General features: G+C 44.4%; 1 protein-coding gene across 4 annotated transcripts in view; it reads left to right on the forward strand.

Moving 5' to 3' along the window:
- UBN1 (ubinuclein 1) overlaps positions 1 to 22,412 on the forward strand; it is a 32,599-nt gene that overhangs the window by 2,436 nt on the left and 7,751 nt on the right. For 3 of the 4 annotated variants that reach the window (XM_080981933.1, XM_080981934.1, XM_080981935.1), the window contains exons 2-17: positions 825 to 1,643; positions 3,481 to 3,567; positions 4,754 to 4,849; positions 6,528 to 6,662; positions 7,859 to 7,962; positions 8,757 to 9,195; positions 10,829 to 10,899; positions 12,087 to 12,216; positions 13,383 to 13,501; positions 13,649 to 13,777; positions 14,239 to 14,382; positions 16,523 to 16,573; positions 17,299 to 17,341; positions 18,180 to 19,427; positions 20,109 to 20,364; positions 21,426 to 21,515. In XM_080981933.1, coding sequence (XP_080838059.1) covers positions 1,395 to 1,643; positions 3,481 to 3,567; positions 4,754 to 4,849; positions 6,528 to 6,662; positions 7,859 to 7,962; positions 8,757 to 9,195; positions 10,829 to 10,899; positions 12,087 to 12,216; positions 13,383 to 13,501; positions 13,649 to 13,777; positions 14,239 to 14,382; positions 16,523 to 16,573; positions 17,299 to 17,341; positions 18,180 to 19,427; positions 20,109 to 20,364; positions 21,426 to 21,515 — 3,391 coding nt within the window. In that variant the 5' untranslated portion in view covers positions 825 to 1,394. The remainder of the gene's footprint in view (positions 1 to 824; positions 1,644 to 3,480; positions 3,568 to 4,753; positions 4,850 to 6,527; positions 6,663 to 7,858; positions 7,963 to 8,756; positions 9,196 to 10,828; positions 10,900 to 12,086; positions 12,217 to 13,382; positions 13,502 to 13,648; positions 13,778 to 14,238; positions 14,383 to 16,522; positions 16,574 to 17,298; positions 17,342 to 18,179; positions 19,428 to 20,108; positions 20,365 to 21,425; positions 21,516 to 22,412) is intronic. The other variant, XM_080981936.1, reaches the window with a different exon arrangement.

Consider the following 22,412-nt stretch of genomic DNA (forward strand, 5'->3'; position numbering starts at 1 on the left):
CTCATCCAAGCTGCCGCAATTGGCTTTTTCTCTCATCACTATTTAGAGGACTTTCTGTCTGCCAGTTTTCACTCTAGAGAGTGGATCATCTAATACTTTGTGTAATAATTTTGCTGATTATCTTCTATTGGCATAAAACATTTGCATCCACAATCTGTCAGAGCCCAAACCATGTCTGTTGGTTACTGCCAATCCCAAAAAAATAAGAGTTGCTTTGTTGGGTTAAGAACAAATGCTTATGCTTAGCACTCTGTTCCCAAATGTGCCCCGATGAGTGCTCAGAGAGGGTGTAATAGTGACTAAGCTTTTATTGGTTGGTCTCTGCCAACTGGTAAGGACAAGCATGCTTTTTCTGAACACGGAGCTTCCATTTCTGCCTGTTATGGCTAATATTTTTGGGCATGCATGTTCTCCATGAGTTTAATGCTTTTCTGAAATCATTTGTTTAGTAGCAATTACTACATTTCATGACATCCAACTGTGTAATTGAGTTTTGTGTGGAAGAATTATTTGCTTGGACATTCAGAGATCTCATCCAGTTACAGCAGGAGTGGGGAACATTTGGACCTCCAGATGTTGCTGAACTACAGCTCCTATCAGCCCTGGCCATTGGTCATACATGCTAGGGCTGATGGCACTTGTAGTTCAGCAGCATCTGGAGGGCTAGAGTATCCCTACCTGAGTTACAGGGTACAGTCATTATTCAGTACAGCACCAGACCTGCCAGACAGGCCTCATTTGAAACATAGCCCATGGAGGAACAAAAATTGTGTGTTCACCTGTGCTGTTTTTTGTGGCTGGAACTTTCTGATTTTGTCTTTTAGGTAGAAATATGAAGATACGTCTTTGGAAAGAAGTTTCAGAGTGTTATCTACATGCCACGGATCTGGAGTCGTTTGGGTCTGAATGCTAGCAGATCGGCATTTGTATTCAGCAGAAGGCCGGAGCATATGTGTTCAGTGTTTTTTGCATTATGTCAGTTCCCAGTGAGGGAAATTCTCTGATGTGGAGTAACATAGCCCAGACTGACCTTTCCGGCCAATGTCACAATGAAACTGATTCCATAAAAGTTGCTCTGTTCAGAAAGTTCTTTCTTTCTTTCCTTCACGTTTGGCTTGAAGCAGAGTTGTGCTGCATAAACTTCAAGGGCCACATGCTAACCTGCAGTGGTGTGGCTATGGGATGATGATTCTTCTCCTCTTATGAAAGCAGAGATTGTTGCGTTGTTTTTCTTAAAACGCAGGAATCTAGCATATCTATTAATTTCTGCATTTGGCATCCATCTGTGTGTGTGTGTTTTCCAGTGGTGATGCCCTCATGTATATACTAGTCCAGACTTTGGCCTAGACTGTTGGAAACCATGCCATGATAGCAACTACAACGTAAGTCTAGCCATGACGGAACCCCACAGGGTCCAGCTCACCTCTCTGTCTGGTCCACTGAGCACCACTTTACTGAAAAAGCCTCGCCGGGAGGACATCACAGGAACAGAGCACCCCCCGGAATCTGAACCTGCGGCTGCAGCAGTTCGCATTGCCCTCACCCTTTTTGAGCCAGATCACAAGCGCTGTCCAGAGTTCTTTTATCCAGAGCTGCTGAAGAATACACGAGGGAAAGGGAAAAGCAGTTCCACAGGAGAAAAAGTATGTGGACATCTTATTGTTCCTGTTGCACATTCTTTAGCTGTGCATTTCAAAACCCCCACAACAAAGCTTTGAGATCTCTTGAGAATGGTGGACACTTGGCTTGACAGCAGTATATGTAAAAAAAATCTAGGGGTCTTAGTAGATCTCAAGCCTTAACATGGGTAAAGAGTGTGATGCAGCAGCAAAAAAAATTAATACAGTTCTAAGGTGCATCAACAGAAGTATAGTGTCCAGATCAAGGGAAGTAATAGTGCCACTGTATTCTGCCTTGTCAGACCCCACCTGGAGCACTGTGACCATCCATCCATCTTTTTATTTGTATTCCAAATTTCCATAGCCATAACCATGCTCAAGGCGGCTTACAACATGGGGGGAATCAAAATTGCAAATGTAAGAAGGCTAGCTATGAAGAAGCAAACTGTCAAAAAGTACACAACCAAACTAAACAATTTCCACATAATAAAATCTAAAAGAAAGATATGAAAGATTAATATCAATAATGGCAACTCCCCTCCACCACAAACAATACCCCAGCCCAGTTCTGAGCACCACAGTTTAAGAAATATATTTACAAGCTGGAATGTGTGTGGAGGAGGGCAACCAAGATGATCAGGGGTCTGGAAACAAAGCCTTATGAGGAACAGTTGAGGGAGTTAGGTATGTTTAGCCTGTAGAAGAGAAGACTGAGGGGTTATGGCGGCCATCTTCAAGTGTCCTTCCTTGGAGGTTTTTTAAACAGGTTGGATGGGCATATCTTACTGGGAAGATATCAGAAAATCTATAAGATATTGATGGATTTAATTATTAAGCAAATCAAATAATCAAATGAGATGGGAATATAATTAATCAAATAAGATGGGAAGGAGAACTGGGATGACTTATTTTAGAGAAGCAAGGGAATAAGATTTGTAGTTAGGTGCATAGTTCTTCACTAAGTTTATCAAGTACAAAGGCACAATATAAGTCATTGTTGAGATGGTATTTGACACCTGCAAGACTCAGTAGGATATATTCAGTAAATCAATTTAAATGCTGGAAACATACAGTGTGGAATGCACATTTGTTGCCTATGTGGTGGGCTTGCCTGAGTGCAGCTATCACTGACATAATAGGGACTATATTGAGGCCCACTCCAATGCTGGTTTTATTCAGTGTAATTTAAGATGAGATGGGGAATAGATTGAAACTATTGTTTATGTATTCTGTTGATAGCAGACAATATACTGTGGGCTAGAAAATGGAAGAATCAAGAAGCTCTCTTTGAGTGGGATTGGTTAATAACATGTCTGGAATTGGCAGACATTTGTTTAAAAGAGGGAAGGCAGTTTTGTAGAAGGTTGATTTCTCTGGAAGAATAAGCTTTTTACTTGAATTTTGAAACACAAAATATGGATATAGTAAGGCTTTGTCAAGGATGGCTGATGCTAATATTTCAGCTGGGACTAAAACTTGAATCTCTATGGTCTTCAGATACATTCTTGCTGCTAAACAACACTGAAAAGTTTGTTTACAATTATCATTTTTTGGGCACATACTTGACAAATTTCTTTCCCGTGTGGCTGCTGGGTGTGGGTTTTTTGTGTGTGATTGTGTGTTTTTAGTCTTTTAGACTGGAAGCCCAAGGGCAAGCTCTCCTGGTTTTGTCAATGCGATCTCCTACAAGCATGAACCAAGTCCCCACCTTTGCAACACACCGCGTCTACAAGCATGAATCTCCACTGGATATTCCAGACTCTCTCTTGGCCCTTAGATAAAAGAGGCATCTCTGTGAAACAGTGTGACAACTGATTCAATTCTGATGTTGTTCACCTCCCTTTTTGCTTCCCCCCTACAGAAAAAAGACCTTGCGGATCCCTTCAATGATGAGGAAAAGGAGAGGCATAAAGCAGAGGCGCTTGCCAGGAAGCTTGAAGAGAAATATGTACGTTTCTTCATTGTGGCTATGTACCAGAATGAAGTCTTGGTTTTAGCTTTCTTCATAGAAATGTTGTCTTTAACACCAGGGTGATTCTTGTGTTTATATTCATGTTAGGAGTGTGTATACAACTAAGAACTGCTATGGTAATTACTATGGGCTGGTGCCTGATAAAGTGATGTGTGCAGCACCAGTATTCAGGGAATATGAATATTTACATCTCTCCCTTCCTTCAAAAAGCTCATGGCTGTGTGCATGGTTCTCCCCTATCCATTTTATCTTCACAACAATCCTACTGGGTAGGCTGAGATAAGGAATAATGACTAGTGGAAAGTTACCTAGTGATCTTCAGGCTGGTTTGTTTGGGCTGTGGGATATGGGAATTCAGGTCCAGGCTTCCACATCTGCCCCTGCCACCAGCAGGAGGTTCTGCAGGTGACAGATTTAGCAATGGAAGTGTATTTGATCCATTGGACCAAAGAGCTTCTATGAATGGTTGCAATTGGGGGGGGGGGAACCAAGAAGAAGAAGAGGAGGAAGAAGAGTTTGGATTTGATATCCCGCTTTATCACTACCCTAGGGAGTCTCAAAGCGGCTAACATCCTCCTTTCCCTTCCTCCCCCACAACAAACACTCTGTGAGGTGAGGGGGCTGAGAGACTTCAAAGAAGTGTGACTAGCCCAAGGTCACCCAGCAGCTGCATGTGGAGGAGCGGGGAAGCGGACTCGGCTCCCCAGATTACGAGACTACCGCTCTTAACTACTACACCATACTGGCTCAAATACACAATGGAAGTGTATTTAATCCATTGGACCAAAGAGCTTCTATGAATGGTTGCAATTGGGGGGGGGGGGAACCAATGGCTAAAATGTTTTTATTTGGAATAAAGGTAAATTGATATTTTAATCTACACCTTGACAATACCTGATGGATGTTTATTTTTATATGTTTGATTACAAGTACTGTGTATGTGTGTTTTAAATTCTATTTCCCCTCTCTGATTATTTATATGGGGTTATTGGATTGTTCTTGTTTTTATTTTGATTATGTATTTTGTGTTTTTATGTTGTGATTTTAGCCTGTGAACCGCCCTGAAACCTGTGGGTATAGGGCAGTATATAAATTTAAATAATAATAATAGCTTGCCTTCTTTGGGGCCATAAGGGGTAACCATCAGCCTTTCTTGTTTCAGGGTGGAAAGAAGCGCAGGAAAGATCGTGTCCAGGACCTGATAGATATGGGATATGGATACGATGAATCCGATTCATTCATTGATAATTCTGAAGCAGTGAGTAGCAGTGGAGGGCTCTGGTTCCCAACAATAAAGCAGGTGATGAAGCTGTCTGCCCTAGCAGCAGTGGGTGCTCCAGGTAGGGTGAACATCCAGGCCACATCTGCACAGAGACCTGGTTTGGAGGCTGTGTTTCCGGGTTCCAGAGCTATGTTGTTTTTCCAGCCTGCACAGAGGCCCATAGCAGGCATTTGAGCCATTCCCTCAGTCATGTCCCTCTGCCACAAAGGCCAAAACTATTGCTTGTTACTGTCTAGAGCAGGCATAGGCAGATTTCAGGCTTGTTGAACCTTTTTTAAAAAAAACCTAGAATTCTGACATCCACCAACTAGAGCTAAGACTTTGGGTTGTAGCCAATGTTGGTCATACTCAGAGTAGACACATTAACATTAACAGACATGACTAAATTAGGTTTTTTAATTTCAATGGGTCTACTCTTGCTTAGATGTCAGAATTAAGAAATAGACTTCTTTTGACCAGGAACTTGTTTTCAGTAGCAGAGCAGGTCATTCCTTACATCAGGCATGGCCAAACTTGGCCCTCCAGCTGTTTTGGGACTACAACTCCCATCATCTCTAGCTAACAGGACCAGTGGTCAGGGATGATGGGAATTGTAGTCCCAAAACAGCTGGAGAGCCAAGTTTGGCCATGCCTGCCTTACATGCACATATTCACATCTGGTTTTCCTTCAGACTTTCTTGATTTCAGTGACCTAATTGGGAGACGGATTGGTAGAGCATAATCTTTCCATGCAGAATGTCCCAACTTCAGTCCCCCTTCCATCTCCAGGTAGGGCTGGTAGTGTTCTCTTGTCTGACAGTAAGAGCTGTTTGACAGTGGAACAGTCTCCCTGAAATGTGGGTGTGGACTTTCCTTCCTTGGAGGTTTTTAAGCAGAGTTTAGACAGCCATCTGTCAGGGTTGCCTTAGCTGAGATTCCTGCATTGCAGGGGGTTGAACTAGATGACCTTTGGGGTATCTTCCAACTGATTCTGTGAAAGCCTGGAGAAGCGCTACCAGTCAGTGTAGATGATACTGACCTCGATGGGCCAGTGAAATGACTTGGTGTAAGGCAGCATCTTATCTTCCTGTGATTTCTAGGTCATCTTCAGGTTCATTCTCCTGCATGTGCCTTTTACTCTGTAGACTCTTTGGGTCTTAAATATTGCAATTGCTTGGGGAAATAAATTAAACAAGTCACATTATTAAACAGTTGCCATTTGGAACCCCTCCCCAACCTACTTCAAATTGCCCAATGATTGGTTGATCTTCCCGTCCTTGTTCTAGAGGACCCTAGGACCTGGGTGCATGCTTAGAGCTTTTTTCCCTTTCTTTTCTTCCTAGAAGACTGGATTTTAGCATACATGCCTGAAGGGGGGGAAAGGGTTTGGGAGTGGGAGCTGTTGCACCCAAAACAAAACAGGGAAAATCAGGGCACAAAGCTAGGCATTATAGTCAGGGCAGTTAATAAAGATGAGGGAAGAGAAGTAAAGCTGTTGCCAAAATGTATTTCTGTACAAAATGATGCAGCTGTAAGAATCTGGTGTTTTTGCATGTCCAAAGTGACTTCAAGGCCGATTCACTGGAAAAATGAGCATGGTTTCATTGGGGTTCTTTCACATGTACACCCATCGGTTCTACAAGAATGCTGACTGATCTCTCCTCTTTGCCCCCAGTACGATGAGCTCGTTCCAGCATCTCTAACAACCAAGTATGGAGGCTTTTACATCAACTCTGGAACTCTACAGTTCCGGCAGGCTTCGGAGTCGGAGGATGACTTTATCAAAGAGAAAAAGAAGAAATCACCTAAGGTCTGGGAATAAGACGCTCTGGGTGCTTTCTTTTTTAAATAGAGCCTTCAATAAAGTATGGTTTTTGTTGGCTGACAAAATGTGACTGCAGACGAAGGGGTCAGTGGGTGGATGTAATATTTTGTTACCTGAAAGAAGCTCAAAGGCTGAAATTATGTGTGTACTTACTTACCCCAAGCAAAGCAGAAAATATAAAAATAGTAGTTCAGCATGGAGGACATAAAGACCTTCAGTGCACTTTTGACAAGTCAGGAAGTAGATGGTTTATAATTTACTCTGCTTGCAGTTCATACTGTAAGCAGCACAGAGTGATCCCTTTAATGGAAGGTTATAGTGACTGAGGTCACCTCATAGCTAGTAGGCTTTCCCTCCCTTTAAAAAGAAATGAAAGTGCTACCTGTGGTTTATAGTTCATGGGTAGGAGGAAATCAATGGACTTACATTAGTCACGTCCATTAATTTGTTCAGAGTATTTCTCTGGGTCCCATCTGCAATGTACATTTAAAGCAATATACCACTTTAAATAGTCATGGCTTCCCCCAAAGTATCATGGGAATTGTTGTTTGTTAAGGGTGCTGAGAGAGCTACAGTTCCCAGAGTGGTTTAACAATCAATCCCTCTTTTCAGAGAACTTCGGGAATTAAAGCTCTGGAATGGGAATAGTGTTCTCCAAATCGCTTTCAGCATCCTTAACAGTTCATAGGATGTCTTGTGAGAAGCCATGGCTGTTTAAAGTCGTAGTGCTTTAAATGTATAGTGCAGATGGGGCCTTAGTTGGATCCAACTCACTAATTTCATTCTGTGGGTGACTTCATTGAATCTGGTGGCTGAAAGAGATGAGAAATCTTCTCTTGGTCTTTGCATGACTCTAAGCTGCTGTTCTAGTATTAGGGGCTGCCTGAGAAAGTGTTTTGCAGCCCTCTTTGGGCTTGGAGACGATCCTTAACAACCTTATATCTTCCTTGCCCTTAGAGATGCTTCATCTTTTCCTTTTACCATCATGGAGAGTTAATCACTTGTTAGCAAGCGTGTTCATGAATGACTACATGCCTGAGTGGCACCTTTCTCTCTTTTCATAAAGGTGCTGCTCAGGCATGTAAATCCATCCATGAACACTCTTGCTAACAAGTGATTAAATCACTTAGTGTCTTCTTAGTACTACGTAATGACAATTGTTAAAATTATTTAATCCCCAGAAACGAAAATTAAAAGAAGGAGGTGAGAAGATGAAGAAAAAGAAGAAAGATGATTCTTATGAGAAAGAAAAGAAATCTAAAAAATCGAAGTTTCCCAAAACTGGGTAAGTCAGCTATTTGTATCAAAGTGCTTTTTTTAATAGACGGGTATCATCTTTCTCCTAAATGGAACTTCTTTTGTGGATTTAAAAAAGGGAAACTCTAGAAAAACCATTTTAAGCCTTGGAGTGTGATATCTAAATTAGGCTCAAATCCTTCTTTTTGCCACCAATTTTCCAGATTTGTGTTAATCAAATCTCTGTCATAAACAAACCAGGAAGGTTGTGAGGGTGAGCAAGATAAGGATTATGAATTATTTTGCATGATGCAGAAATAAATGCTATAGATGATTTTAAAAATGAGTTGGCAAGAACTTATTTTGATACAGTGCTTGTTCAGATGACCCAGCAGCGAAAAGGGGTCAAATGGTCATAATTTCCTTTGTGATAGAATAGTAAAATGAATAATGATTCTAGAAGAAATGACTCTTAAGTTATTGACTTCCACAAATACGCGTACGTTCACGCAAATAACTTTATTTCACCTGTCCTCTAAAATAGCACAAAAAAATCTTCCTCTTACCAATTTGCAGTTAGGACAGAATGTGTCAACTTATATAAGCTGCACTGCCTCAAGCATTGCTGAAGGTTGGAGAGTTTATATGATTTACTCACAGGCTGAAAGTCTGTCTGCATTTCCCTGCAAGTTCCATGGAACATAGTGTGACATCTGAAATAACACGTTTAGGATTCTACCATAACAATCAAATTAAAGTTCAGTGCTTGGGCACTCTTAGGCTGTAGGTGCTCAAATGGCTGGACATCTTACTTCCCTCATATGTACCATGTTTCCTTTATAGTTTCACAGCCCTGAATGCAAGCAAGGAGAAGAAGAAGAAGAAATACTCTGGAGCCCCGAGTTACAAGGAAATGCTGAAGAAGTTTCAAAAGGAAAAGGAAGCTCAGAAGAAGCAAGACGACGAGCCAAAGCTTATTGTCCCTTCTCTGGCTGAAACTCCAACACCACGGGAAGTGGAAAGCCTGCCCGATCCGCTCCTCTCTTTCTTTGGCCACAGCAGTGACAATGAGCTCCTTCAAGCTGCGTCAGCCATGGACTCCCTGACTGATCTTGATCTAGAACAGCTGTTCAATGAATCTCCAGAAGAAAGCCCTTTCCATGACATGGAAGATGGGAGTGACCCCCTTGGGATGGGTCTAGAGCAGGACATCAAGCAGCCTCTCTCCCTCCCTGAAGGACTTCCAGGATCACTGGAGAAGCGCATTGAGGAACTGACACAGGTAACAGCAGATCATACCGGATGTGGCAAGTGATGTCTCTTGCAGGGTAGACAATAGGTACAGTTCTTCATGCTAGGAAGCAGCCTTAGGCAGAGTCAAGAACGCTGGTCCATCTAGCCCAGTCTTGTCTTCACTTCCTGGCCGTGGCTTTTCAGAGTTTTAGGCAGGGGTTTTTCTTTACTTGGGGCTGCCAGGGATGGAAACTGACCTTTTGCATTCAAAGCATGTGATCTCCCCTATAGTTGCTGCTTGCTTCCATGTTTTGAAGAGGTTCTTTATGGAAAGTCAGTTTGAAATATGGTGCACCCAGGACAGCAGTCGAGGACAGAAGGCCGTCAGATTCTTGCTGTGGTCTGATGTGAGGTGGCATTATTCAGAGAAGTTGGGTTGTTAATGAGTGGCAACAGCCAAGCTGGCATTCCTAGAGCCCAACTGAGCTGGGTGCTTAGGCAGTTGTGAGGTGTGTGTTCACATAGTGCCATTCTGAGTTACTTATTGCATAGGTTTGTGGAGTAAGTGGTTGTACTGCTACACCTGTGGACTCTGGAGTAAAGTTTGAGGTTTAGGTGGAGAGAATCTTTGTATTATGGTTTCAATCTATAGCAGAGCTACCTCTGTTCTAGATTAACTATGCATGTCTTAGAAGGTTAAGGCACCTGATTCCAGTAATGAGATGTGGAATGATTTCCATAACATTTTTTCCTTAGAAAAAATCCTTAAAATGCATATTTGCATCAAAAATACCTTAAGACCCAACTGTACCCAAAAAACGTAATAATGAATGGCTACATTGCCAATCTAATTGTGCAGTTTCAAAGTTATAATTAATTTTTTTCATATTGACTAAGAAGCATATAGTAAAAAAAATTTCTCTGACGCACGTACCCATTATATTGATTTGTGACTGGGAGTTGTTCGGGATGTGCATAAAATTAGAACCAAACGTATGCATATTCCAAGCAGTTTAGCACATGGAAAAATTTTATAGTAAAATTGTATCCTTCCCCATTTTTCCTCCAAGAATGCAAAGGGCTTTTTGAGAAAAGGCACCTTTTGAAATTGTATTCCTCATTGAACCTGTTGCCTGAAAGGATGTTTGAGTCTGGAGTATCACATTACAATAAAATCTAGATAATCAATTAAATGCAGATGTTGAAACACAAATGGCAAAAAGGCAACCCAAGCAGAAAGATTCCATGCTGCTTCTGAAGATGTCCAGACTTTGGGGAACCTTCTAGAGCCGATTGGGGCTCAGGGGGTAGAGGTTAGGAGAAGGGGGAAGCTCCATTGCATTTGCTGGCATGACATTGAATCTCTCCCTCAGATTTTGGCCATGTTGTAGAAATGAATCTAGGCTTCCAGAACTGCTGGGGGAAAGTTCCAATGGAGGAATCAATTCTGACTCATTTCAGTGTTAATATCGCTGCAGCTTTCTACAGCTTTGGACATTAATTTGGTTAGGAGTAATTGAATCACCTTTCCTATGAGGAAATGCTATGGGACTGTGACTTCTGTAGAATATACTGACTTCCTCCCCCCCCCTTTCCCCTACACCCCCCCTGCCCCCGGGTTGACCCTTTTCCTGCATCTCTGGTTATTAACTATTCTGTGTTGGTCTTTTTGTGAACTCCAGGCTGCCAGGGTGGCTGAAGGAGAAGGCAAACACAAGTTCTTCAACCAAGAAATGAATAGCATATTGTTGGAGTAAGTCACTTTCCCAAATGTACCATCCGAACCCTGTGAGCTCAGAGAATGAAAGTGAGAATGGTGTTTGCATAAGGCAGATGTAGGCAGAAGGTACTAGTAGTTCTCTGGGTGCTTTCCAGTAGATTAAAAAGGGTTACTGTCTTCCAGCCATCAGCAATAGCAGCAACAATACAACTTCTTTGCTGCTGAAATCTGGCTGTCGAAATGAAAAACCCTTGGGGCATAACCAGGAATGGTCATGGCAAGGGCCAGGGGTGTTTTGCCTTATCTAGGGCACATCTAATGGGGGCCCGTTTGTGCCAATTCAAGGTGTTGGGTCTTAAGCTTCCAAAGCTCTGCTTGACCTCAAATACTTGAGAGAACTATATCTACCATAGGTTTCGCTCCACATGTTGAGTCCTAATAGTGCAAGAGACTGCTATATAAAAATGAGTGGCAACAACAAAGGAAATCTGCCCATAGTCCTTGGAAACTCTTGTTCAGATTAGCTTTTGACTTCTACATAATACGTCTTTTAGACTTTGCCATTACTGTTTGCCACTAATTTCCCCCCCTTGTTAATATAATTTTTACATATCAGTTATCATTCATAGAAAGAAACTTCACATCTTATACAATCTTTTTGGACTTCCATCAGCCCCTCTGATGGTCTTCCGTTCTTATCACTTATTCTGCATTTATTAAATTCCTATTGCCTTTAATTATCTTAACTAACAGTCCCCCTCATTACCTTTTTTTTTTTTTTTGCAATATTCAAATAGTCCAGCTTACAAAACTTCTTGCAAACATACAAGTGTAATATGATCATCACAATTACTCTCCAAATAGTCCGTAAATTTATGTCAGTCTTCTGTGAATCTCTGGTCCCGCAGATTTCGAATTCTTCCTGTTAATTTATCTGATTCTGCATAGTCCATCAGTTTCATCCTCCATTCTTCTTTTGTCGGTAATTCTTCTTGTTTCCAATTTTGTGCCAATAATATTCTGATTCCCGCCCCCCTTGTTATTCTTGTTTCATTTGTTTTTAACCTTTAACTTTTTTTATTTAGATTTTAAATTGAAGCTTTTTTAAAGGGCCTTTGCAGTATTTTACTTTACCATGTTTTGCTTGGGCTCCCTTACTCTGCTGTCAAAGGGAGGCATTTGGATCAGAGCTAAATAGTTTTGCCTTTTTCTGCCCTCAGTATAGAGCTGCAAACTCGGGAGTTGAACAGCCAGGTCCGCTCAGGGGTGTATGCTCACCTGGCCTCCTTCCTGCCTTGCAACAAAGACACCCTGCTCAAACGTGCCCGCCGGCTTTACGCCTATGAACAGGTGAGTGGTCATGTAAATGCAGTGCTACTAGTCAGTGTAAGGTAATTCCCTCCTGAGGCCCCTGAGTGGCGGATGGGTTCAGAGGCAAAAGTGGGTGGACCAATAAATGTCTTAACTTTGTACCCTAAGGCAGTTTTGTCTCACACATCAGTTGTCAAGCCAAACAAGCAAGAAGCATAATCAGAGTTCAAGGACATCCTCGTCAGGTAAAAACAAGGAGGGTGTGTGGCCTAGGGAGAGTCCCAAGAGACAGATGGGTTGTATTTGGCACTCAGGCCCTTGGTGTAAGTGATAGCGGTGTCAGCCATAGAAAGAAATGTCATAAACTGGATTTGTGAACATCTCTTTTTGGGCTCAGTGGCTGCTCATGGAGAAGGGAATGTGTGTCTCTGAATTTTGATGCCATCGCCATTTCTAATAAGGGATAAAAGGTTTCCACATGAGGGCTGGTCTAGATTTCCCTTTCTTTAACCTTGCAAAAAACAAATTCTTGGTGATGAAAAGGGAATTTTATTTATTAAAAGCTTTTTTATACCTCTTTTCCAAATAGCCCAAAGTAATTCCTAACACATGAAAGAATAGAGCCATACAAAACCCACTATAAATTTCACAAAATCAAAGAGCTACAGGTTAAAACAGGAGATGACCCAGGCCATCCAAATGCCCATCAGAAGAGAAGGGCCTTGCCACTCCACTGGAAATGTGATGAGGTAGCTTTCCAGTCTTCTTTAGAATGTAGGTTCTATACTTTTGAAGCCATGTCTGAAAATATTTGGCTCCTACCTCTTGCTGTCTGAACCAGCTCTAAATATTATTATTATTATTCATTTCATTTCTATACCGCTTTATATTTTTAAGGAAAAAATCTCCAAGCAGTTTTCATTAAAATGTCAAATAAAAGAATCCAGAAGAAAACATTATAGAAGAAAGTCAAATATAAAGTATAACATTCAAAGCAACATAATTAACAGGAAGTTAAATATGAAAGATGGATGGTAAGCAAACTGCATCTGAAGTCTAGACTTCATTTAGTGGTTAGGCTTAGATGAGTAAGTAAGGGGTGTGCAAAAGGAGTGCTTTCCTCTCACAAACAATCTCACTGCCTATATGGGCACAACTTAGCATGAATACTGGGTCAGAGTCCTTAACTCTTTGTTTTTCTGCAGGGAGGGCGGATGAAGGACCCTCTTCAGAAACTCAAGGAAGCCATTGGCAGGGCAATGCCAGAGCAGATGGCCAAATACCAGGAAGAGTGCCAAGCGCACACCCAGGCCAAGTTTGCGAAGTGCGTTTTCAACTTGTTTTTTGTTTTAGTCCCTGCATTCCACTCTGTGCACACCCAAAGCTTATACTAGTGGGGCGGGGGCATATTTTAGAAGTGGATCCAATTACCATTCTGCACTTCAGTGTCCCTCTTCTCTTTTCCTCTCAGGATGTTAGAAGAGGAAAAGGACAAGGACCAGAGAGAACGGGTTTGTTCAGATGAAGAGGAAGATGACGATAAAGGAGGAAGGCGGATCATGGGACCTCGGAAGAAGTTTCAGTGGATTGATGAAATCAGGTTGGCAAAGTCAGAGGGGACAAGACTGGGTTTTAGAGCCTTGTTCCCTGGCTTCAGGGAAAATACACCTGTATTTGCCTTTCTGGGCATTACAGCTTTATTTGTTGCTGAGTTGGTTAAAAGGTATGGGGGCTGCAGTTTTCACCTAGGTCTTGGTGTGTTTTGAATTTAAGACCCAGGGTGGGGTATCTGGTATGAAGATGTCGCCTGGCTTCAGCATTTTGGCCTTGGCGTTCATCTTGAATTTGAAGCCCAAGATTGCTGCTAGATTTAGGACAGATCTGTTGTCTGGTTCATAGTGGTGTATACACTATAGTCCAAATACAAGGGCTGAACTTATTAAGGCTGTGCTTAAAATAACCTTCCCAAACTGAATCAATTGAGGGCAGTCTACACGTGGGGTTGGGGGACAGGGGGCAAAGAGTATGGTCTGGGTAACCTAGGTAAACTTCCTCCTCTAGGGATTTGCTCTGTCAGGCGGTGAAAATCAAGCTGGACGGGTATGACCGTGAAAAGAACAAGGCTCAGTCAATGGAGGATTATGTGAAGACTTTCCTGGATGCAGAAGTCAAGCCACTTTGGCCAAAGGGCTGGATGCAGTCCAGGTGAGAGGGAACAAGGCTGACTAATCACTATGTGCTATAATTTAGACATAGCAGAGGCATCCCCAACATCCGAAAGGTACTCTAGGCCCCATCTCTGACCCTATTGGCAATGCTGGCTCTGTCCCACAACATCCTGAGGGACACAGGTTCCTCAACCCTGCTTTCAATGTAGAGAAGGCAAGCCCACAATAATGGTCACTTTGAATGTCAGGAAATGGCAGTTCAGCCATTTTATTGATACCTGTAGTTAGGGCTGTGCAATAAATTGCCATACCCTTGAATACCGGTATTGACATAACATTGTGATAGTGTTTCAACAAGGCAATATACCCATGAATGAAAGGTTGAAACTTGACAGCTTATGAGGAGGTAGCCCAGCCGAACAGATACTTTACATATACTTTGCAGGCTTTGTTTGCTCTCTCCCCTCCTATAAGCCCTCACACAAACTCGGAAACTCTTTCAGCTTCACTGGTATGTTTCTTGCTACTTTCCTCAGTGAGAAGGTAGTCACATCTCTCCTTGCTTTGTTGTCCCTCCCCTCTCTGAGAAATAAGGATAGAAGCCCTTAGCTGCAGACAGTTTTAATCCCTAGCAAGCACACAAACCAACTCTTTCAGCAGAACTTCCTGCTCTCAAAAGTCTGAGCTCAGCTAATTATGCAGAGCCAGCTAACAATCCAGGAGCAACTCCCCTGGCTAGGCTATCAAAGATCCAGGGGAAAAGTAAACAGGGAATGTAAACAAAGAACTGGAGAGCACTTCTTCCTTTCTTCCCTCCCACTCACCCACCCTCACTGGTGGAAAAAAGGGGAGGAAGTGTGTTTATTTCCCCCCTAAATAGCTTTCCTCTATATTAAAAAGGAAGGTTTATTTATTTATTTATTTAAAGGGAGACCATGTCTTTGCTTGCTTGCTTGCCCTCCCTCCCTCCCTTTGATACAAAGGGAGAGATTGATGGGGTGAGGGTTTTTGCAGGGGGTGGGAGGCTTCTCTGTCAGGGGGAAATGGAGAGGAGAAGATTTAACTGGTTGCCTTCTGCTGAAATGGGAGGTTGGCTATTGTGTGAGAATGGTGCGGAGGGTGTTTGTCGGTAAGCAGTGCAAGCAAATGTGTGTCTACTCACAAGCAAGCCCTACTGACTTCAGTGGGGCTTACTCCCAGGAAAGTTGAAGTTTAGCTGAACTCAGTGGGGCTTATGCATGCATAGATTCCGCTTAGACCTCTGAGTGGGGAAGCAGATGCAACTTTACTAGTAAATCACTTGAACTATTTTTAATTTAGTTGAAAATATAGTATATGGAAGTCATTTTTATTAAATCTACTACTTCCTTACATTGTAAACCACCATGGGGAGACGCAGCAAGGCCCCCCACCACTGTCGGGAGGTGCGGCAAAGCTCTCTGCCGCCCCAGGGAAGCGCAGCACATCATCCTCTGTGATGGGGCCCTCCACCACTGTGGGGATTCCTGGTCAGGCCCTCTGCCTGCAGATAGGTGCAGTGAGGACCTCCTCCATCGTGGGGATTCCCAGTGAAGCCCTTGTCTTCCTTGGGGAGGCGCAGCAGGGCCATTCTCCCCCGCGGGGCAGTCCTCAGCCGCCATGGATATGTATCATGTTATATTGAGATATCATGATGTCTATTTGGTGATCTATTATGATATTGAAAACCAGATATCACCCAGCCCTACCTGTAGTGTGAGTGTCAGTGGCATGACTGCGAGTAGAGCTTCTCCTGCCACATGGGCCAGGCAGCTGCACATGATGAAAGGAGACCTGCAAAAGAGGTTGCTTCAGATGTTTAATAGTCAAAGCAATTTTAGAAGTCTAAAGGGGTCTTCAGAAGGACAATATGCAGGGTTGCAACATGATTGCTGATGGCTCACTTGCTGCTGAAGTTGGTCGTCGTCTTCTTTGATTTACATACATGATTTCTAACCCACAGCAAGTGCTGTCTGCATGTTTTTGTGTAACCTTTCTTTACAACAGTGGGGTCTAGAAACTTCCTTTTAAAAACAGAAAGATTCTGTTCTCGGGATTCTGCTAGAGGCACTAGGATCTTAAGCTTGAAGGGCTCATTTCTGCTGCTTGGAGATTGATCCCCAATAGATCTGGCTCACCTTCCTCTCTCCTTTTTTCAGGACCCTCTTTAAAGAAAGCAGGCGAGTGCATGGTCACCTTACATCAATTCCGTGAGTATCTGTCCGTGCTTGCAGTACAGGAAATCTGCCCTGTGCTCCTGCTGTTTAGTCCTTGGTCACGTTTTGTCACTCAGATGGCAACTGTGCACGTGGATATCCTCCAGCATGGACAAACATGAACTTCTGCAGGGCCTTCTGCCTTATTGCTGTTTTTTATTTGTGGATCAGGCATGAGAAATGGTGGAATAGCACTGCCAGCACATCTTCAGTGGAATAGCAATGCTGGCAAAATCAGATAAAGTTTGAAGGAACAATCTGGGATCAGTATGTGCTATACTGCACAGCAGCAGGCATCCTTGGCGAATGTACATGTGAAGCTGCCTTGTGCAGAGTCAGGTCACTGACCCACATGGCCTAGTACTGTCTGCTCTGACTGGCAGCAGCTTTCCCACTGATTCCCTCCCCCCCCCCCCCCCAGCTATGTGAGATGCTTTTAACTGGAGATCCCACAACTTAAAGGTGGGACCTGGCACATGCCAACCAGGTCCTCTGCCACAGAACAACAGCTCATCTTTATATGTGTCTGCACCCCAAACACACACAGCACTCCCCAAGGTTGTTCACCATTTGAGCACATGTATCAGTTGTAACTGGTCCCCAGGGATTGTCGTAGGCACTAGAAGGCTTAAGGTTCTCTAGCTAGCCTCCCCTGGCAGGTTACATCATGCTGACCTGGAAGTAAGATAATCTCTTCTCTTACTTGTGTTTCCCTATAGAACAAAGAAGAAAGTCATGGCGCCTCCAAAGGTGAAAGGAAAGGTGAGCAGTTACACCTGGGCTCCTATTAGCACTCATCCCTGATTGCGTCTTCTTGGGACATATGAGAATATGGGGAAGATACAGTTGCTTCTTGTGTACTTTGAAACAGCTCTCCAGGACCCACTCCTATGAGTTGTGCCCTGTGTTTACATGGTGCTTTTCCAGATTTGATTGTCAAAGCAATGTAAGCCCAGCTAGTTCCCTGCTATGATGGCCTTGGAGTCTAACATTAGACTTTAAGCATGTGTGTTTGGCAGGGGTAGAGGCAGACAACTAAGAAAAGTGAGGCCAAGGTCCAAGTGAACAAGATGAGTGTAAGCCAATGTAGTTACAGGATGCTTAGGTACTGGCTTTGAGGGTTTTGAGCCAAAAACTTCATGGAAAAGAGGTGTAGCAAATTGGTATCCTTTCTGGATTAATTGCCTTCAAGTAGGCTTTGTCCTGATAGAAGAACTGAAGTAGTCTCTACAGCATTCAGCACTACAGCTGGAGGAAGTATCACGTTCTAGGAAAATGCATGTCTAGCAGCATCCAAAGCTCTCTCCAGATGTTCATATTCCTGCATTACTTTTAATTTTGCTGTTGAAATTGCACAACTCGGGAATGTATGGTATAAAGAACTCTGCCACTTTTAACTTAATAGCAACCCCATTTTAATATTCTCTTCCTGGTACCAATTGTGCCTTTGCACAGCATGTACACAGCTCCTTCTGTAATCCATTTTATCTAGAGCCTTTGGCCAAGTAATACTCCTTCAATTTAAAATGACTAAGAAAAAAATAGCTGGGCAAATAGCATTAAGCCTACAACCTGTCTAATCTCCCTTTCTGTCTTCCAGGAGTCGTCCTGTAAGCCAGATAAGAAGTTGCCCCTTCCTATGCCCTTGATCCACTCAAGCAGCGGAGTTACGCTTTCTCCAGAGTCGCAGGGAGTTGCAGTTGGCCTCAGCCCTCAGACCAGGGAACTCTTGGCCATGAGTTCAACCCCAACTCCCAGCAGCACAGCTGCTCCTCCCACTTTCAGCATGGACGACTCTCTGGATGAAGACTTGATCCACAATGCTGCCTCATCTTTGGAAGCTGTCTCCAAGGAACTGGCTGTTCTTAACAGCCAGACGGGGGGAAGCCCTGACTTCACCCTCCCTGCCACCCCAAAGGTGCCTTTGGAGAAACCCCCCGTTCAGACCACATTGGAAGAGAAGAGGAGCTTCTCCAAGCCAAGCCCCTCACCTGCCCCATCTCCAGCTGCCAGCTCTCTGCAGTCACCGCTCAACTTCCTGGCCGAACAGGCCTTGGCACTGGGCCAGTCTCCTCCGGACAAAAAGACTGAGAGCTCCAGCTACAGAGAACTCTCCTGCCAGGCTACCCCTGCAAAGACTCTGGATGCCCACCAGTCTAAGCCGAAGCATCACAGCCTGCCACGCACCGTTCATGGGCCCCAGACCTCGACCCCAGTCCAAATACCCCAGGTGAAGGTGTTCACCCTGGCCTCCCAGCAGCGGAAAAACTTTTCCACATCCCCTCCCTTTGTCAAGCTGCAGGGTCCCAAGATCATCTCGCCTTTGCCCCAGCGGCCTCCTCTCCATCAGCAGGTCAAGACCCCCACCAAATCGCCCGGTTTCCATTCTTCTTCCTCCTCCTCCTCTTCGACCATCTCCCCAGGGTCTGGCAGCGCCCACAAGACCCCCAATTCCTCTTCTCTGACCCTGAGCTACACAGGGAAGCACCCCAGCACCCCTGGTTCCTTGGGGCAGTCGTTCAAGTCGCCTTTTGTGGCCTTGTCACGTCACATGGCAACTTCTTCCAGCGGCTCCACGTCCAGCATATCCACAAACCAAATCTCCTCCTCCTCCACGGGGAACCTGCTCCCAGGCACATCGCTACCTTCTCCTGGGCAGGCTCCCAGTCGCTTGTCTCCAAGTTCCATGGTGAAGAAGGCCCTGGTCTCCCAGAAGCTGACCTTGGTTGCTCCACCGGGGGGTCCGAATGTCAGTTCAAGCGGAGGGACGCAAGGAGTGGCCAAGTTGCTGACCTCTTCTTTGAAGCCCGCTGTAGTTAGCAGCACTGCAACCTCAACACCTGTGCCGGTAAGTGGTCCCTCCCAGAGGCCTGATGTCAGCTGACTAAGTTCCTTTTTCTTTTGCCCTGTGAACTTCCCTGTCTACCTTGATTTGGCTGCTGCTGCTACTCTTTAACTCACTGTTACCAACTCATGCCAGCAAGAGCCAGTGTGGCGCAGTGGTGCAATGTGGTGCAACCTGGGAGATAAGGATTCAAATCTCCACTTGGCTACCAAGATCACTGGGTGACTTTGGGCCAGTCGCTTACCTGTCAGTCTCAGCCTGACCTACCTCATTGATTGGTGGCTAGGATAAAATAAAGGCAGAAGAACCATGTGTGCTGTCTTCAGCTCCTTGGGAGGAAAGGTGAGATGTAAATATAGCCAATAAATAAATGTCCTCTTTCATTCAGGAGACGTGTTGCAAGGCTGTCCACCCCCTCAAAATCTGGAAAGTGATTGCTAGAGCTTTGGGCCTGGCACAGTTCTGAGGGACCTGCACCAGGTGGCATTGGGTGGGAGAAAACAGCTTCTCTTAGCTATCGGCAGTAATTTCTGGAGGCAAGGGAACTTTCTTTCCTGGAAAGATTGAAACCCATCAATTGAATTCTGAGGTTGTGCATGAGCCTCTGTGTCACATGCTTCCATGACGGATGACAGTGGACCGTTTCTCTGCTCTTCTGATGGTTGCTTTCTTTCTCCTTCCCAGAAAGGAGCCAGCGGAGCAGTCCTGCTTACCAGTTCATCTTCCTTGAACGTCCTGTCTCCTGCTTACAAGCCCGGCAACCCGAAGCTGCCAGCACCAGCCCTGAGTTCCACCCCGCTAGGAATTATCTCTCCAATCCATTCCTTCCCTCTTCATGTGATTTCCTTCAGCTCTGAATCATCCCCCAAGTCAGGGGTGTCGAAGGACGCCATTGTCACAGGACCGGCCCCGGGGACTTTCCATCATGGCCTTGGCCACAGTAAGTGTTTGAGAGGGAAATAGGGGCCCGCACTCCAGGGAAACAGCCGTTGTGAGCCCTGGAGGGCTTAATTTGGCCCTCAGGCCAGAGTTTCCACACCCATGCGTTTAATGGTCTGGGCCTACCAGGGTATGGGAAGGCCCACTTGCTTCCATGTGAAGCTGCCCGATCCTTGAGGTCTTCCTCAATGGCTCAGCTCAGGGTGCCTCTTAGGATGGGGTAGCCTACCAGGAAGAGGTAGCCTTTCCTTTGGTGGTGGAACTGCCTCCTATTCCTCATCAGCTATTGCCTGTGCCTGCATTTAGGTGTCAGGTAAAACAGCCTTGTCTGTTCAGTCACTCAGTAGCTTTGAATTTACTGGATCAACATAATCTGCTGTTTTTTTATTTGCTAGATGTCTATGCCTTTGTTGTATTATAGTGCAATTTTGGAGCTCGTGCTGTGAGCTGAGTTGGAATCTACAGTTGTGCTGTGGGGTGTAAATAATTTTAAAGAAAGATGTGGGAAATGGGAAAGCAGCAGGAATGGCTAGCCCTGGGCAACAGTAGAGGTCCGACTGCCCTTGTGACCTATTCCATGATGGCTTGGTATGTGTGAATCATATTTGTGAATTTGCCATCACAAATCTATATTTTATATCCCTCACATTGCCCTGGATCAGTTGCTTTTCAGTAGAGTCAGTTCATGCATTGGGCTGCCAGTAATGCACAGGAATTATTAACCCACTCTTGGTTTGCAGGGGCTCCTCTGAATGTCAAGCTCCACAACCAGCACTGGTTGGACAAGCCAGGCTTCTTTCCTCTTTTCCCCAACAAGTCTCAGCTCGAACTGAATTGTGCTTTGTAGCCCATCAGTTGAACTAGTTCCACCTGATTGTTGGCTGCAGAACTTGACAGACATTGGGGAGGGAGGGGCCGCTCTTCTTCATTAGAATCCACCAGCAGACATCTTCTTCTCTGCTTGTTTCTGTCTTCAACATACATTTGTTTCTCCTTTATTCCATCCTCCTCCTCCTTTTTCTCTCCTTTCTTTCTCTTTCTCTCCTCTTCCCCATTTTCTAGGTCTTTTGGCTGGCTTGCCCTCCAGCCTGCGCCAGGCAGCGCCCCTCCCACTCTCAGTGCTGCCTGCCCATTTAGCACACAGCCTGCCAGGTAACTCCTCTGCTGCTGCTGCTGCTGCTGTTGTTGTTTGTCTTCTGCACTCGTGAGTCACCCCGCAGGTGCCCTCCTGCTTTGCAGCAAGAGAGCCGCCACCCTTGCCATTGACTCCAGGTTCACAACTCCCGTGGCTTAGGAAACCTCTGTAAAGCCCAGGATGCTCTAATGCCATCCATTTCTTTTATTTTGTAAGGAACATATTTTATTCCAATTTCAAACAATTTTATTTCAGGAGAAAGATATGAAAATATTTATTGAAGCTGTGCTGGAACACAGGAAGCTTAAATAACCCTTCCCCTTAAATATTAGGAAGCTGTCTTAAACAGAATCAGATCATTGGTCTGTCTAGCTCAGTATTGTCTGCACTGACTGGCCATGGCTCTCCCAGGTTTCAGGCAGGGTTCTCCCCCCACTCCTGCCTGAAGATGCCAGGATTGAACCCGAGGTCTTCTGCATGCAAGGTAGATGCTCTGCCACCAAACTACATACAGATGCTTTCTCAGAAAAGCGGCAGGTTACAATTTTACCCCCCCCCCCGGCCTTTCTTTCTGTGAAACACTGACATGTGGATTAACTGTTGCCCACAAGTCACAAATACAGGGCTGGCTTTTAACATGAGTGGCTACCCCATGGCTTGTCTGCTGTATGTGGCCCCCAAGATATTTTCAGTGGCCCATGGAGAACTCGCAACATTTGACACTTTTCAAGGTGGGGGACTTAGTTTCCGCAGGTCTTGCAATCTTGCCTCAATGAGAGTTTTAAATGTTTTCAAAGGATTTCCTTTAAGTGTTCCTCAAACGTCCACCTTGTTTTTGAGCTGCAAACGTCTGTGTTCACTGGGCTTCTTGAGCCCTCATCAATCCTAATGTCTTTATTTCCGGTAACACTGAC

Source organism: Podarcis pityusensis (assembly GCF_964106645.2).
Source record: "Podarcis pityusensis genome assembly, chromosome: 14".
Lineage (NCBI taxonomy): Eukaryota > Metazoa > Chordata > Lepidosauria > Squamata > Lacertidae > Podarcis > Podarcis pityusensis.